Source organism: Saccostrea echinata, unplaced genomic scaffold, assembly GCF_033153115.1.
Source record: "Saccostrea echinata isolate AGI-Se365-2 ecotype Australia unplaced genomic scaffold, CSIRO_AGI_Sech_v1 ptg000011l, whole genome shotgun sequence".
NCBI lineage: Eukaryota > Metazoa > Mollusca > Bivalvia > Ostreida > Ostreidae > Saccostrea > Saccostrea echinata.
Genome location: NW_026889760.1, coordinates 2,935,225 through 2,953,725, shown reverse-complemented (window position 1 = coordinate 2,953,725; position 18,501 = coordinate 2,935,225). Strand labels below are relative to the sequence as shown.

Sequence of the window (18,501 nt, the reverse complement as noted above, 5' to 3'; positions counted from 1 at the left end):
CATTTTTTTTTAATTTATCAATTCCATTGTTTTATGTAGTTTTGGCATATAATTGTGTGTGAAACCACGAAAATTTCTCCATATTTTTAAATTACCCCATTTCCAATCAATTTTTCTTAGAATGGTACATACAAATATACATTGTATATCAAAAATTCAAAAATATTGACCGATCCGTTTTCGTAATTTCAAACTAGATTGGGCCTCGTTAAAAGAAAAATATCTACCACTTGTAGAATTCAATCGAAGTTCCTATAAAATTCAATTGTAATAATGAGCCTGAAAACAAAAACTATGTTGCTACCTTCTTCGTCAGCTTTGATCAGTCCATATTGATCGTGTAATCGTAGTCTTTTTTCACTTCGGAATTATTGAAGACAGAAGGAAAGATGGTTTCCACATTGCCCCTTAACCGTTCAACAAGGGATTTAAACATTCATCTGATACTTTTAATCGATTTTAACAAAGTGTCAAGGTCTTCTCCTTCGTTTTTGGCCCTTCATAATATTTAAGAAATATTGTCATCAGTTGAAAGATCAGGGTTCCTTAAATACATGTATTTTGGGTCCATTGTAATAATTGGTTTAAGGTCCTCATTGTTAACTTTATTCATGTCACCAGTAATGATGCTTCTTGAAGGACTATACTTGTTGGGAGAACAAGAACATGAACACGAATAGGAGGGTGTTATTTCAGATGTTTGACACCTAGGCAATAGAAAGGTTTGGGTTTTTTTTAATTATTTATTTAATTCAAAACACTGGAAAGAAAAGTCGACGAATATTTGTACGAAATACAAGCTGTGGATTTCAACTTGAAATATGGTGGAATACAAAACTGGACCCTTTTGTGATTACGAATAGTACACCGTTTACGGCATCAAACAGAGCTGATTTTGTTGAGGTAGAGACAAAAATGTGATGCAAATTTTATATCAAAATAATTTCAAATGCCTATTCAAGCACGAATATAAAAGGTGAAAAGAGTGATCAATCTCGTAGACAAAACGAATTGTGAACGGTGGAAAAATACTGCCCATGGAAACAGCATAAATGGGATCAGGTGGCGAGGAGGAGATTACATCCCCTCTTGACCGGTCATGCCCACCGTGAGCTCTATGTATTGATCAGGTAGACAAAACAGAGCATGCTATTGCTTATCCAATCAATTAGGAGCCATAAATACCATATACAAGTGAGTTTCACCAGCAATATGGAGTTAGCTCTTGAAAAAAGGAAGGAATGAAAATTAAGTGTCGGTCATTCTTTTGAGGGAAAATGAGTTCTTGATAAGAAAGCTTTGGAATTTCAATCATGTGCTCTGCATCAGCATAATATTTTGTTTCAAAATCTTGGAATGAGTAACACGAACATTAATATAGTAATACGTCATAAGATGCCAAATAATCATTATGAAAATGTTTAAAAATATTTCACCAGTATCATCTATTTTATCTATTTTTTCATTTCAAATGGAGAGTTTTCAAAATAAAATTTCAGAATATTCATCATTTATTAATAGAAGAATGTATTTTTCCCTTATGTGTCCATTTATTTCTTACATTCTAATGAAAAGATGAAGAGAAAATATTATTTTGGTAAATAAGAAATAAAGTTTAAACCATTTTGTATTTTCATGATAATGCAAATAAATTTTAAATTGATTTCTCTTATGAATATTTAGGTAAAGATCATAGTAAATCATCTTATTTTTTTATATTTTGTAGGGGCACCTATGGAAATTCAGTAAGATCAAGATTCAATTCAATGCCAGGCAGGTTTGTTTCAACAGGTCTTGCATGAGTTAAATATAAAGCAGAATAAATTGACTGTTTACCAGTTTTTGTAACGTTGCAATTTTGGTTATTGATCAATTTGATTATTTGTTAAAGTTTTTGTTTTCGTTGTCAATGATATCAGTCTATTGGAAATGATATTCATTTACTTATTGTTTTGTGTCAAATGTATGAAAACTATTTAATATACTTGAAACTATATTCCTTAAATTAACGGTGTTCTGGCGTAATCGGTGGCGCGTTGGCGTGAGTTCGATCCCTAGCATAGGTGCCAACATATTTTCTCTAGAAAAGACAGTCGTGCAGAAAGCCTTCTATGCAATTGACACAAAAAACAAAACAAATGACACTTTGGAGTTGTTTTCAAAGTAATGGAAAAGTTACTTTATTAACTTTTTGCTACATTTTAGGAATATAATGTCACAAACCATATGCATACTTTGTAGTTTTACATAATTGAGAATTACTTTTAATTTCTTTCACAAACATAGTTTATCTGATTGTTATCGCCACAATTAGCATCAATCCATTTTCCAGAAGGACTAAGACGGATACAATCCTGTCCTTTTTTATCATCAGGTTGTCCGTTACCCCAGGGCAGGTATGTCAGTTCCTTCTTATTTCTGATCCAGGTAAATGTGCCCTCTATATCGCGATCTGTTGCGCCGACCCATACAGTGCAATATCGCCATTCTGAACAATCACCTACAAATGCACGACACTCTTTCATCAAAGTGACATATTGCTGTGGGTAGAATTAAAGAACGTTTCAGCACAACATAGTTTTCTATAATATCATAATCAAATTGAATGATTAACTCAGATTATATTCATTGCACCATATACACACTTTCATTTCTAGGTAAGAAAGTTTCAATGATCCACATATTTTCCTCAACTGATTCTATTTCCAGAACATACGCTCCATAATTCTGGCATTGTATCTAGAACAAACGAAAAAATACGATAAATTGACGTAGTTTCAACGAAGTCTATGTAGATTCTTACTCATCATTGCCACAATATTTACCTGAGAGTTCGACCATGATATCAATGTATTCCCTATGTAATAACAATGACCGTTGAATGGAGTCCATCCAGAATCGCAAGCTTTTTTAAAAACAGAAATACAGATAATGAAGACACACACACATTATATTTTACATTTGATGACTTGTCACGCTTTTGAAAAATAGGGGTTTGGATCAGGTTACATATATACGTTATTTCTAAAGGTTCTGATTTATGGGCTATATAATATACATCGTATAAAAGAGAAGTGCAGCCTTTAGAGTCAAGCTTAAAGAAGGCTTCCGAAATCATAGATCTCATCATGGGGGTGGGGTCGAACATTAACAGATTTAATATGCTTTTCAGTTTGATAAATATTTCTTATAATAAAAAGTTTCAAACCACTGGGGAACGTTTTTTTTAAAAATACATTTCTTTTAGATAGATTTAAAAAAAACAAAACAATTATCATCTTTTGATTTTTCGATTTATTTATTTACCTTTAGTATCATAGAAGAACTTCCAACCATCATACAGCTCAGTCACAACGTTTTTATTCAAGTGTATTTTCAGTAACTTACAAAGCATCATTCCTCTATTGAACAGAAAGCCTACACAAACAGGCAGACGCTTCGAACACGCAATGCCACAGAATATAAGATTTATGTCCTCAAAGGATTGCAAGGAATAATTTGAATTCGTCGGTAACAGATTATCAAAATGACCTTCAGTTCTGAATGTTCTTTCTCTTTCGCATGGTAATAAAGATATTCCTATTTTTATATGAAATGCGCAAAGCAGGAAAAGTCCCAAAACAGATATCAACATTCTTCTTCTGCTTAAGGTTTCCAGATACACGTCTTAATACTAAGAGTGCTTTGAACTGTTTTAAAGCATCGTCTACTTAATATTGTTAACAGAAGTTTAACGAACCGATTCGTAAATTTATAGTTATTAATTTGACTTTGAAGAGTAGTGTTTAATCATCGAGTTTTAGAATAAGGAATGAATATTTCAGAACTTGGATTTTTCTCTTTCTTAAGAGATTACTTTCATATCTCTTAAACATTTTCTATTGTTCTTTGAATCGAATTTATTTACTGGAAATAAAAAGCCCTATAAGTACCTTGTATATTACTTGCATGACAGCGTTTCCTGATTTCAGATAAGAAAAGTAATCAATGCAAACTTCAGATGAAAGCTATTTTAAAAGAATTCAAATGTTACTTAATTTAGATCTTAAATAATTTCTGAATTTGCAGATTAAAAAAGATTTATTTTAAATATCTGATGGTATGTTCTTGCTTTCACCGACATTCTTGCGAATTTTGGATTGGAATTTATTATTCAATTTTGCATTAAAATCCATCATGTATATAACGAGTATTTTGTAGTTTTTGTTGCAAATTGGTAAGAAAGGTAAATGAAAGAAGGTAGAAAAAAGGTAGATTGCCTTCCAAATTTTTCATGAATTTGACAAAGCCCCAAGCTCAATCTTATGCTGATAATTACACTATCTTGATTTTGAATTTATTTTCAATGATATATGTTTGACTGAAATTTTTATATTCAAAAATTCAAATGCTCATTAAATATAATTTGCTTTTTAAATATCATTTTATAATTTTGTTATTTTATTCCTGTCACGTTATTTAGGCACTTAAATTAGTTTCATCTTGAGAGATTCCAACTCCATGATCTGTTTTTATCTGTAAACATAAAAGTTTAGAGACTGTTAACAACTGCTAGCTGTCAACTGTGATAGTGCCGAAGATGTGCAAGATTATGCTGGAGTTTCTCATTGACAACATCTATGTAGTCTTTGGAGATCAAGTCTTCAAATAACCTGTTGGAATTTCGATGGGCATCAATTGTGCTCCTTAATGAGCCGATCTGTTTATATATTATATTTTGAAGCAGAATTTATTCAGAAACTTCTACAGGAGAAGAAAATACTTGACATTCAGATATATCTTTAGTTATTAAATAGTTAATAGTTACTTCAATTCATGTTAACTTGATATATCCAAGTGAACACAAAAAACAGTAGACTCTTGGTTATAAGGACGTCACAAGAATTTCGCTTCCTTATAATTGAGATTCCTTATATTCGTTTAAGAAACATAGTACATGTGTATAAAGTCTTCTATGGCATTTCAATTTGCATTTACGGCATTTTTGGAATTTCAACAACTTCGTTTAAAGTCAGCATTTCGTAAATTCTATGGCCGTTATAATGACAACAGTGGTATAATATAATGATAATAATATAAATACAACCTATCTTTTGGTCTTGTTTTGACTGAAATATTTCATACCAGTTGTTAGACCTTTGTTTTATACTAATTTTGACTATGGATTACTCCTACTAGCTGATCAATACATAGGGCTTATGGCGAGTATGACCAGTCGACAGGGGGTGCTTAATATTCATCCTAAGCACTTGATTCCACCTCTGGAATTTTCAGGAGTCCCTGTTTTATGCCCTCTTTACAGATTTGTATTGTTCGTAGGGTTGTTTTTTTTTTTTTTTTTTTAGATCGATCACTATTTATCTTTTCCTATTTTATTGTAATTTAACTTTAGAAAACTGTTATATGGAACTGAATTCCATGTACTCCATGGAACTTGAACTCAAAATTAAAAGAATTCAAAATCAATCAAGGAATTCTCAGAGTGCAAAATGCTAACTCCATTAAATATTACCGGTATATAAAATATTATTAATATTCCGCACAATTACTAAATTATATTTCAAAATTTAGTGGTGTATTACATGGAGAAGGACAGTATATGCCATTGCTAGTATGCTTATAGCATTGGAAGTTTGATATTGAAATAATGATACCATTTCAGGAAAAAAATCACCAAACATTTCTTCTTTATCAAAAAAAATATAATTGTCAGAAAGAGATTTACTCCAGGAGATTGAGCGTAGTGAAATCAGGATAAATATCTGGAGAAAATCTAGCCTATTCAGGATTCTCCATTGGCCATTTAACGTGGCAGTCTCGTCACAGTTACATTGCTTAGCGCCACAGTAGTAAAATATTTTCTCCACAGTAAGATAATTGGTGATTAGGAGCATAAATTTATAATAAAAATGAAACTAAATATGTGTACCGTTTTCAGTTTCTAATGTTTAACCGTTAATTTTCCCTCATTCGGACCCATTGTTTGGCTTCATAATTAATTATCTTCTAGACCCTCACTGGACTTTACGCATGAATGAAAAGAGACAACCCATTGGTTTTCACACTTCCCAGTTTTCTCTATGTGAGTCATCGTATTGTTATCGTGGTTAATGAAATATTGAAAAAATAACGTCAGATCCAACAAAATAATAATCAATTTTATAACTCAAAATTGCCAAAGTTATTTAAATTCACATTTTCTGATACTTCAGTCCTGCAAATGTATTGATTGATTGCGTAGCCTACCAGAATTTCCTCTGCCCTTTAATGTACTCTGTTTTATTAGTACCTTTTGTAAACAAAATTATTTCCAGAAAATTAGCATTGAACACTTTAAACTTGTTTTTATTTGTAGTATTATTTTCAGATTCTATAAATATAACTATTTTTATTTGCGTATGTGTGTTGTGTTTAGAAAAAAAAAGGGGGGGGGGGATTGATCATGTTTACACGATATCGATTATTTATTTATTTATTTATTTATTTTTGTATCATTTTTTTTCCAAATTGCGAAATAAATACATGTAATTCCATTTGTGAAACAAACCTAGTGATTCAGAGAGTTGTGTGTATTTCATTGTATTAAGTGGTTTCATCGCGAATTTGGACGCGAAAATACCACAGAGAGAAAACTCGCTAAAGCCTGTGCCACAGTTAAATTTTAAATGACGGAGAACCCTGCTATTTTTCTTACATCTCTAATATATTATTTTTCATATATGTTTGAAGCAAAAACTACAATTATATAACATCAGTATTTTTAACTAACAATTTGCAAGAAAGTCTACGAAAGCAGGTGTAATAAAACAGACTTATGAAATTAAGCCTCTCGCATATGCAGATTATGGTTTTTAAGACTTAGTTAAAAAAAATTATTGGAATTCTTTTTACTTAATTGTCATCTTAGCTTTTTATAGATTATTTTTCATTTTCAAACAAGAAGACCTGTCATGCGATTGATAAACAAGGGATTTATATTGCTTGTTATTTCGGTATGCCTTAAATCAATTTAAAGAACATAGAAAAGATTAAGGAATTTCAATTAAAAAGTCAGAATTGTCTACTTCTCTTTCGAAGAATGAATGATCAATAGCACTACTGTTAAGGAAACCTGCAGAATAGCGACCAGATTCATAGTGGTCAATTTTAATAACCTTCTCTCAACTAGAAATAAAATTAGTTCATATTTTTGTCTGCATAACATTGTTCGATATCATGGGCACACGAAGAATGTTAATATCTCTTTTTGGACTTATCCTTTTTAACGTCTTTGATGTTAAAATTGGAAATTCTTTATTACAACACAAACGACAAGCAAATTTCAGAAAAGAAGCCTATTTTGATAACCTTTTACCGACAAATTCAAATTACTCCTTGGAGTCTTTTGAGGATATAAGTCTCAAGCTCTGTGGTATTGAGTGTTTAAAGAATCTGCCTGTGTGTGCAGGTTTCCTATACAAAAGAAGATCCATGTTATGTAAATTACTGAAATTACACTTGAATAAACAGTTTTCGACTGAGCTGTATAATGGCTGGAAATTCTACTATGATACTAAAGGTAAATTTAAAAATAAATGACAAAATCAAACGATGATTATTGTATTCGAGATCTGATTTACAAACCAAAAATTCTGCTTAAAATTTTAGAGCTACTCTTCATTCCCTTTTAATAAAAATGACTGCAAGAATGTACGTACATGTTCATGTATGTTCTTCATTATCTGTATTTCTGTTTAAAAGCTTGCGATCTTGGGTGGACTCCATATAACGGCCATTGTTATCTCATAGGAAATACATTGATATCATGGTCGAACTCTCAGGTAAATACTGCAGTAATAATTAAAAGGATCTTCTTGAACTTCGCAAAAACATAAAGGCTATCCGATTTTTTCCCTATGTTTTAGGTACAATGCAAGGCTCATGGAGCATATGTTCTGGAAATAGAATCAGTTGAGGAAAATATGTGGATCACTGAAACCTTCCTATCTCTACCTGCAAGTGAGTACACCATGCAATAAATACAGTCTTGGTTAATCCATTTTGAGTTTGGCATTCTAGAAAATTTTGTTTCATTGAATCAAGATATATTATGCTAAAATATTCTTTCATTTTACTCTATAAATGTTAGTGATCCACAGCGATCAGCCAAACGATAAATGTTAGTATCACCTCTGCATACCGTAGTTTTTAGTCCTTGTAGGCTGAAACAATGCCTTGCATTTGTAGGTGAATGCTTGGAATGGCAATTTTGCAATGTATGGGTCGGTGCAACAGATCGTGATACAGAGGGTACATTTACCTGGGTCAGAAACAATGAGGAACTGACATACCTGCCTTGGGATGACGGACAACCTGATGATAAAAACGGACAGGACTGTGTCCGAATTAATTCTTCTGGAAAATGGAAGGATGCTGCTTGTAAAGATTTCAATCATATGAACTATGTTTGTGAAAAAGATTCAAACTCTCAAATATGATATTTGAATTTTATACTCAAAATGCAGGTATATATAGAAAAACATGAATAAAGTATTATTAATCCAACTTTGAATTTTAACTGAGTTGTCACTTCTGTTTATTTCAAATGAAATATATAATATCCATGGGAAAAGTGGGATGTATAGAGCAGGTTTAAGAAACTTTAAATATAAATCATGACTGGACATTAGAACAAGATAAAACTTACTTATGTCATAGAAATTTGATACACAAACAGTGCAAAATGTACTTTTTAGTCGAAAGCAAATGTTTTGCTACTTTTAATAATGCTTGAATGATATACTCAAGTATACTAAAGTTCAAAATTTTTCAAATGTCAAAGCTTATTTTTCTATGCATTACTGATTTTAACAAATATTTAGAGTTAAAACATTTCCGAACAAAAAAAGTGGCGTTGATATTAATAAGACGTCAGTTTTAATTCATTTTAACATATCTGTGTTTTTCTGCACCACCCTATTTTCTGTATGTTGTTTATTAGACAATAACAGAAACATAAACGTACAAAACACCAAAATAAAACAGAAAATTATATTGTATAACTTGCCAAACACTCTTTAATGTTATCGTTGCATTGTTTATGTACAAATATGGGTGTAGACAATAAAAGTATCATTCAAAAATAAAAACCCATGCATTATACATTGCTCTGAGTACAAACTAAAAAAAAAACTTCATAATTGTATTACGCGAGGAAATTATTCCTTAAAAACTATAAAACTACGCCGAGTTACTCTTTGAGTTCTTAATAATAATAGTCTCGTATGAAGCAATTTCAGTTCGGGGGCACGTCCCAACAGTTCAGTTTGGGGAGGCACAATCTAACTAAAATGCCTTGACAGAAAAAAAGTTTGTCAGGGTTATTAGTGAGAGGTCACAACCGTGGGTTAGCTGCTTCGTTTCCTGTTGTATATACTGAAAAATGTATTAGGGGCACACCCCCTGTCCCCATGCCCCAGTTCCTACGGACTTACATTAAATATAAAAAAATGAATCTTTTCTTTATCAATATGCCAAGAAAATCTTGCAACAGGGTGAATACAAAAAATAGTTTGAAATACAATTGATTGAAAATATTTAGATCATCCAAGTTTTGTCAAAAGTAGTCTGCTTATTTACTTTATTACATATTTGATCCTACTCGTAGTAAAAATGCTATTGAGTTGTCACTGCAAGTATCTGGTTTCGTGTTATGTACATGGAAGATGAGCATGAATCTATAATATGGAAGTGTTATTCTGAGAGAAATATTTTTGATAAGCAATATCTTGAGATATTAGGTATCCCAGTTTTAAAATTATCAACTTAACATGCAGGTCGTTTGCAATGAAAATTTTGTTAAACATACGTCGTTTTACTTTAGTATGGATATACATGTATCTATCAATTCTGGGCAAGCAATTTTTGTGTATATTAACGAGCTTGATTTTTGCATCGGTGAACATAATTATAAAAACCAGTCCTAGATTTTCATGTACAGTGTACTAAGGGGTGTCTGGCATGTCAATCAAATAACACCTATTGTTTCTCGCTTGATTGACAAGAATAATGACATTCATCTCGATGCAAGCACATTTTGTGGGTGTTAACATAAAGTTAGGACTTGAAATCAATCAACATCTTACATGAACATATTTTTTCATTCTAAATAAAGTCTCTAGTCCCTACATGGGCTTTATACACAACCTTTATCTGTTCGAGCAGTTACTGTAGCATTTGTGAAAAAGTTCACAGCGTTTAACATTTCCATCTGAAGTTGACGGAAACTCTCAAAATAATGTATAAAAATTTTGTTAGACTTAATTTTCTTGCAGCTCTGTATTTGATATGAATGGTATCTTTACTTACTAAGTCAAAAAGGAAGCTTTTTCACATGGGAGGCTGAGTTTGATAACTTGCTTTCAAAACATCCATGTTTCCCTATAACGTCTTTGGAGAGAAATGTTCTTAAAAAGTATGTAATGGAATGTGTGAATCATGAACGTGGGTGTGCAGGATTCTTACACAATGATGAACTGATGTCGTGTAAGTTACTAGTATGCCATCTCAACGAAATGTTTTTTACCTTTGAATACGAAGATGGATGGAGGTTTTTTATTGACTATACACCCAAAAACATTTACAGTAGATATTTTTGTCCACCTGTATTAATGTCAGAGTCGGATATTCGTTTCTTCAGAACGTTTCTAAAGAGCTCAAAAAACTTTAAACGTTGTCGTTTCGTACAACGTCATGCAGAAAATTTGCTAATGTGAAGCACTGCACTTTATTCTTGACAGAAGCTTCCAAATTACATTTTGTACATGTACATTTCCATCACAAGAATTACTGAGACTTATTTGCATTACTATTTTTTTCAGATTTTTTTTTCTGGCTAGATTTCTTATTCCTCTGGCATAAGGCATTGAAATTTCATTTAGAAATAGAAATACATGTCTTAATTTTTGCTACCTTTAAAAAATATACAGCTTTGTTTTTATATTGAAGTAAGTTTTGGAAGATGGTGAAAACCAAGGCAAACTTTGACAGAATCCTTTATATATATATTCATGGGATCCGATTATAATTATTTTGTCAACTATTTCTAGATTTGTATATTTCTTTACATCTAATACTTTTTTACACCATAATAATAAGTGAGAAGACCTTATTTCGAAAACTCCCCATAATTTTATAATTATAATTCTAAAAACTTCAAATTAAAAAAAAATGCAAAAAGGTATTTATTAAAGTTTTTTTTTTTAAAGAAACACTTACTTTCGGGCGTCTGTTTTGAAAACCACTTATATTTCTTTAAAAGTTGGTAAGGACGAAGAAGAAAGCAAGGTTGTTTTGAAGATTAAGTTGCACCATAACGTTAGGTTTTCTTTTTTTATGTATCTAATGTTTATGAAATCGAAAACAATCATCAGGGACTGTATAGTACGAGTAGACAAGAAACACATTATAGGATAATATTTATTGTGTGTTGCATGTATCAAACTTGTTATATCTAAGGTGTTGAAATGGTGTGTACACGTTTCTCCTCGGGAATTAAGTGTTACTGGCATTCTATCTTTGACATGATGCCCTCTATTTAGAAGGCATCATGTCAAAGATAGAATGCCAGTAAATATTGTAATTGGGAAATAGACGTCCAGAAAATGGTTAATGAATAAAGAGAAAGTATTCTGTATTTAACTTGTAATTACACTGATTTTAATCAGTGTATTTCTGAAGGACTAGTTTGGTCCTAACAAATAAACAAAATGATTATAATCATACACATTTCCCATCTTTCATTGCAGAAAGGTGAAATACTAGAATTATTTTCACTGATGATTTCCAAAACAAAAATTTTCGAAAACAAATTACTCTGAAATCATATTAAAGTACATCAAACTTAAAAATTCAAATTTGATCAGTAGCTAACGCACCACTTGTTATTCTTATTTGTGAATTGAGAATTTACCTCATCGGTACTATTATATCTAATATGCCATCTTTTCCAATACAGTTGGATTGACAATGTCTTGGTGACTTGACAAGACCCTTAAATAGCCTTCTTCTCCGAAAACCAATTTCCAACGTGCACTACGCACCGTTTTTGCCCAGATATGTAGTCGATGATTACAGATGGTGGTCCATGAGGTTGCACCAGAAGTACATGTAGTCTCTCAGTTAAAAGTCAAACAATAAACAGCGATTGACTATCATATCGCCTAGTAGTCATCCTAATTTTGTGGAACAATCTTGAAATTGTCGTGTGATGCTTATTTAATGCCGTGGTTATCTATAGTTAACATTTTTATGTTTGTTAATCTATTTGCAACAATTTTGCACTAGAGAAATGAATAATCATTAATTGTTTTAATTTTTTTTTTTTTACAAATATCTCCAACCCCCCCCCCCCCCTGCCGACACCATACTGACTGCTTTAGCACTTTCTTCTAGGGTCAAACACCGCATAAGGTTTAATTTTCTTTATGATCATTGAGTTTTTATAAGTACAAACATAAAAAACGTGAACACAAAGAAAAAAATAGAAATTTATTCCTCCAAAAAAGCAAGGGTACGATTTTGATTATTTCTATGAAATGGTTACGCTTCAGTTAATATTGTAGTTATTTATCAGTTAAGACTTTTGAATGCCTGATTTTTTTTATTTTATTTTTTTACTTAAGTGACTTAATTATTATCAAATATATCATGAACAAGTTTTGAAAAGTAAAATATTGATTTTCTTTGGTGGTGCGTTAGCAATTTTGTCTTGTGTGCTCATTAAGGTCATACACAACTTTACAAATAAGGTCATATTATTCTGATATGATTTATTTCTTGACAATGATTCTGGAATGCTTTCTAAGTACATGTAGTTTGAACAAGTGTCGTTAACGTATAATATCAGATCATCGTAAATACTCAGAGGATATTCAGTTTGTTTCGTAGTTGGATATGGAATTTAATTCACGGGTGGGACAGGATTTTTTGATATTTTCACAAATCTCTCATGCAGAGTTGTTTTTCGTTCCTCTCTCGGAGCCGATGATAGAGAGTGATTTTCACGAGTGCAAAGCACGAGTGAAAATATCACCAAATTCTGTCTTAGAGTAAAATAAATTCCATATTCAACCACAAAAATATTGAATATTCTTTTTTATTATATTTTCTTCGGTGTCATAGGTTGAGACATTATACAAATCAAGAGTAATAATTTTAGGTGCTTGCATAGAGCATTTTAATTCACCTGTAAAGTGGTAGTTTGGTTGATTTTCAAACGCAGTTTCGTAAATTCAGCTATACTACATTATTACTTCATTATGTAATACAGACTGACAATTTTATCTCAATTTGAGTTATTATTGTAATTTTATTTGGGTTTGCTCCATTTTTTTTAATTTGTGCACTATTTTTTTTAATGTTTTATATTATTTATTAAAGCTATATATGGCGTATCTGAGCTTGAAAAATAATAATACGAGATTAAGTGTATAAATATACATGATATATATGTTATTTACGTTCAAATTAAAATTTTCACCGATTGTAAGCTTGAATAACCTCAAGTATCTATAGTTAAATTGACTTTAAATTTGTCTGTTATTTAATTGTGGAGTCGGTAAATATCTTGGTTATTATTTCAAATTTTTAATATCTTTGAAACGGGATTGATTAAAATTGTGTAATTTACGGGAAAGTCCTACCTTTACATAAAGTGATAAAACAAATAGAAAGATCTTTTTAATTTTGATTACATGAACTTATCAAAAAATATGCCATATATGGCTTTAATGTTGGGCTCTTCAAAATTTAATTTTAAATTTGTGTTTTATATTTTTTTTCTATTTCATTTTTTATTTTTATTTTAGTTTGTTTTCGTTTCTGTTTCAGTTAATTTTTATGCACTATATGGTCACTGAATTTTTCACTAAAGAATAAAAATAAACAGATCATCTAAGGATATCCCGACAAAGGTGTAAAACGGTGCTGAGAGAAGGTAATTTAATGATTTAATCTAAATGACATCATCCTCGTTTGTTCAAAAAAAGTAATTCAAAGACTGGTGAGACACAGTTCCGAGAACTAACAAGCACAGCAGTGCAGCTGACTAATTAATTTTAAAGCTAATTTCTTAATACTAGTAATTTGAATAGTACTCACCAAAAATACATGCTTAATTTCCCTAATGCTGAAATTTTAGAAATCCTAGTTACTATACAATTAGATTAGATACATATAAATCATACTAATGTAATACTAAAGGTCAAAGCTAGTTTGAAATGTCTGTGCAAGTTTTGCCTGAGTATAGGGAGTATTTAGAACTAAAAAATAAAGTAACAGTTTGAATAGAACTAAATGAGATTTTGGTCGAAATTTTCTGTTGGAAAATACTGTGTTGCAGTGATAGAATATTACAGACACGGATCACGTAACCTTCATCCTCCGTTCTTTAAAGTTCTTCAGACTGAAATAAATTAATTTTTATGGATATTAATCTGCTAAATTATTGCAGAAAAAATGTTTTAGTTTGACGTTTCGCAAGCTGTGTATGCTTATTTTTTTAGAATTTGTTAAAGATAAATTCGAAAATCTTCGTTTTGAGATTTTGTTTTATGTGCTATACAAGACTCAATCATACATTATAGTATGTTTATTTGACTGAAAATGTGTTGCTATAGTCTTCATTTCTACGAAGTTTTATCCGAATCGGACAAAACTGTATGGAGGGGTTGTGTCTTGAAATAAATTAAAATTCATTTAAAAATAAAGGAATCTAATGAAACTTTTGTATTTATGCAAATGAATGCAGTCATAGAGTATTTGGGTGGGGGGGGGGGGGTCTAACATATGGTGGTATGTACTTATCTCTGGGGGGAATATGTTCTTGGATATTGTTTGGCTAAAAATCTGTTTCTAAATTTACGTCGGAAAAATATCGTAATCCTTTCAATGGAAAATAAAACTTAAACAAATTTGATTTATTCACTACAATATATAAACACTGGAATTGAATTGTTAAATCCACTAGTTTTTAAGTTTTGCTCTCTGCCCGAGATTACCCTAACAAAAATTTACTATAGTTAACTATAGTTACATATTGTAACCATAGTTAACTATAGTTTACTATAGTTAACTATAGTGAAAACTTTGATACTTTGATTGACTATAAAACTTTACTCTGGAATTTTATTTTTTTGAGATTTCAAAGCTTAAAATCTCTAAAATTCGATAACAGTAATGTAAAATTTGGAAATAATGTGTGAATATACATATAATATTTCAATTTAACATAAAAAAATGTGCAGGTATTAATTGAAGAACAAAAAATATAACGCTCTGAAATCCATAGTAAAAATACTTTGATTTACTATAGTGAAAAAACTTTGAAACTATAGTAAACTATAGTTAACTAAAGTAAACTATAATTAACTATATTGTACTTTTTTGTTAGGGTAGTACATGTACATACCACCTCATGGTGTGAGACGAATTTTCCAGTCGGCAAGCAGGGTTACAGAGATATAAGAAAATAAAGACAAGCATGACAAAAATGGTTGTGTAGATAGATTATCGTTGAAGGGAATGATAATATTATAATAGTTCTTCTTTGCGTTTTCTCTGAATGTGTAAATGATAAATAATATCTTGTGTTATTATTATACTATGAGTAAAAAAATCATTACAAAAACAAGTGCCTGTGCTACAGCCATCCGCCACGAGTGTTCAAAACTCTAGATTTTACATAGCTAGCCATGCCAAACACATGAACAAAATGCATACAAAAAGAATTTATACCTTAATGATTTGTAGTTCAGTTTGAATTGAAAGACTTTTCCATTTCAGATTCTGTATAATTAGGACAATATACAATATATTTGAACTTTTCTCCAAAAAAAGAGTTACCCCCCGTTAGTCAACGTTCCTCTACGGCAATGTTCTTTTGTGGTCAGAACCCCCCACCCCACCCCCAATATACGACCCGAGTAAAAAGATATTTTACGTAAAATAATACCTCGGGTATTATGATTTTTCAATAAAACGTGTAAAAATGTACGCTAGACTGCTCTCTGCTTAGAAATATGCGTGTTTTTAGCTTACATGTGTATACGTTTTTCATTAATTTCTGTAAAACTTGTATTTAACAATTCTGTAATTTATTGGTAAGCAATATTTTCAGGTGAAAGTATAATTATTATACATATTCTACATGTATTTTAAAATAAACGTTTTCTCCTGACTGTTTATTTATTTTTCTTTTTAGAATAAATTCAGAATACTAGGCAACACGGAATGTCTATAAATACCCTCTCCATCGAATTATTCCTGGAAACACTGCGTTTTACGACGATCCTATGAGGACATTTTAAAAGAACATACGTATTACTTTCACTGTTACTTCATTGTCAGACTTCAGTTGAGACTGAGATGTATAGAAAACACTTGAATCTTACAGCTGATGGTTTGTTTGTTTGTTTGGTTTTTTTTTTTTTGTTTTTTTTTTTTTGTTTTGTTTTTGTGTGTTTGTGTGTTTGTGTGTGTTTTTGTTTTTTGTTTTTGTTTGTTTTTTTTTTGTTTTGTTTTTTTTGAGAAGCCGTGCCTTTTCATTTTCAATATGTGTTCATTTTCAGTCTGCCTATATAGACTTTTATATAGTAAGTTATATAGGTACAAAATGTACAACTTCGCAGCTGGATGCTCGTTTTTTAAAACTTTCTATAATATTTTTTGAATCGTTTATACAACAGGCATAATATTTCCGGGTTTATAAGAGGAAGAAGATAAAGTTTAAGAGGATGAACATAAATTATACCATGAAATCGTATAGGAAATCCTGTACTATTGACTGCGGAAATAAATAAATAGAAGCTGTCAGTCAATCTCATTAATATAATCTAATAAATGAATACTCTGGTTTGTTTCCCTTTGTTTGAAAAAATGAATGCATTAATTGCTTATCTACAATGTATATGTCAAAACAATATCCAGAACAAAACAAAATTAACCAAAACAAGTTCAGAACAGAAATATTTGCTTAAGTTATATAATCATACATATAGTAATAGAAGACTGAGAAATAAATGTAGCAAACTTAAACCAGCCATTTTCTTTCTTTTTTTTTAATTTTGGCTTACAAACCCGCAAACCCTAATTATTAAAATCCAGAATAAAAAATACAAGTAATCAAATTTTTTTATACCAAGCCCGCAGAACACTGGGAGGGGGAGGGGCACTTTTTGTTGCTGTAAGGTGGAGCATTGGAAAATTCCATGGAGGATTTGGACAATAAATCATGGCATTTTTTTATTTTTACTCTTTATTTTTCTAGTCAGACTATTTTGGGAAGTCCCTTCTCCCCCACTTTTGGTCAGTTTAGGCTTTTTTTTTTAAAATTTGCTTGTAAGATTTTTGGGGGAAGCCCTAGGCCTCCCCCTACTTTTGAAACCGTTGCTACGGGCGTGTTTATTCTGATAATTTGCACCAACCCAACATATTTTTTTTCTAAAAAATAAAAATGAATGCCTCTACTTTCCGTCTGTAATGCACATATGTGCAGGTCACATTCTAATCACGCCTAAATTAAGTACTAATCTAATGCTTCACATAATGTACTTGAAAGTAAAGGAAATTTACAGCTTCTGGTTATTCGCACTTGTCATGCTTTAAATCAGTTTTATCATAATGAAATTTAAACAATATGTGAGACTTCACAAAAAGACTCAATGTGGCATTTATATGGAACGCCATAACTGCCTGAAGGTCACTTTCATATATATTATATGAGGTGGTATAACCTTTATATAAAGTGGTGAAGTCATTATATATAGTGGTGAAATCATTATATTCAGTGATAACTTTATTATATGCAGTGGTTTTATCATTATATACAGTGGCAACGCCATTATATGTAGTGGTTAAATAATGTAAAGAAGTGATAATATTGCTACATTATGCTGTAAAATCATTATATGCAGTGGGTATTCCATTATATACATTAATGAAATCTTTCTATATGATGTGATAAGTTCAATATATACATTTATAAACATAGTTTAGTGTAATAGTGCAATCATTACATTATATGAAACACGCTGCATGTGCAGTGCCAAATGCATTTCATTCAGTGCGACACCTTTACATGAAGTGAAAAGCTTATTATGTGCAGTACTAATATCATACATTATGTAGTAAAATTATTACACTTGTATATATATATTCTAAAAATCATGCTATGCAGTAGTAACATCTTTATATGAGGTGGTTAATAATTATATGTCGTTGTTAATTCTTTATAAAAAGCGGCCAATTCTTTATATTCTTTAGTTGTTTCATGTTATGCAGTGGTAACTTCTTCATCATCATCTAAACTGGTCCTCTTAAACCGTAAAAAAGCGCGGAGATCCAGTTTAAAGCGGGTATTGCTAAAACGCGGAACGGAAAGCATAACGGAACGAAAAATGGGTAATGTGATACATGTACCAGTTTAAATCCCTTGAAAATATATAAATTATAACAAAAACGATA

At 30.9% G+C, this 18,501-nt stretch overlaps 2 protein-coding genes across 2 annotated transcripts; one reads left to right on the top strand and one right to left on the bottom strand.

Annotated features, from left to right (window-relative positions):
- Positions 1-2,264: 2,264 nt before the first annotated feature.
- Positions 2,265-3,394, bottom strand: LOC133184867 (perlucin-like protein). The gene is made up of 4 exons (XM_061319941.1): positions 3,307-3,394; positions 2,826-2,905; positions 2,646-2,739; positions 2,265-2,500 (listed from the first exon to the last, which is right to left on the bottom strand). The coding sequence occupies exons 1-4, from the start codon at positions 3,392-3,394 to the stop codon at positions 2,265-2,267; spliced, it is 498 nt and encodes a 165-aa protein (XP_061175925.1).
- A 4,134-nt stretch (positions 3,395-7,528) lies between these two features.
- Positions 7,529-8,477, top strand: LOC133184866 (perlucin-like protein). The gene is made up of 3 exons (XM_061319940.1): positions 7,529-7,558; positions 7,905-7,998; positions 8,227-8,477. Exons 1-3 carry the CDS (start codon positions 7,529-7,531, stop codon positions 8,475-8,477), a joined length of 375 nt encoding a protein of 124 aa, XP_061175924.1.
- Positions 8,478-18,501: the final 10,024 nt, after the last annotated feature.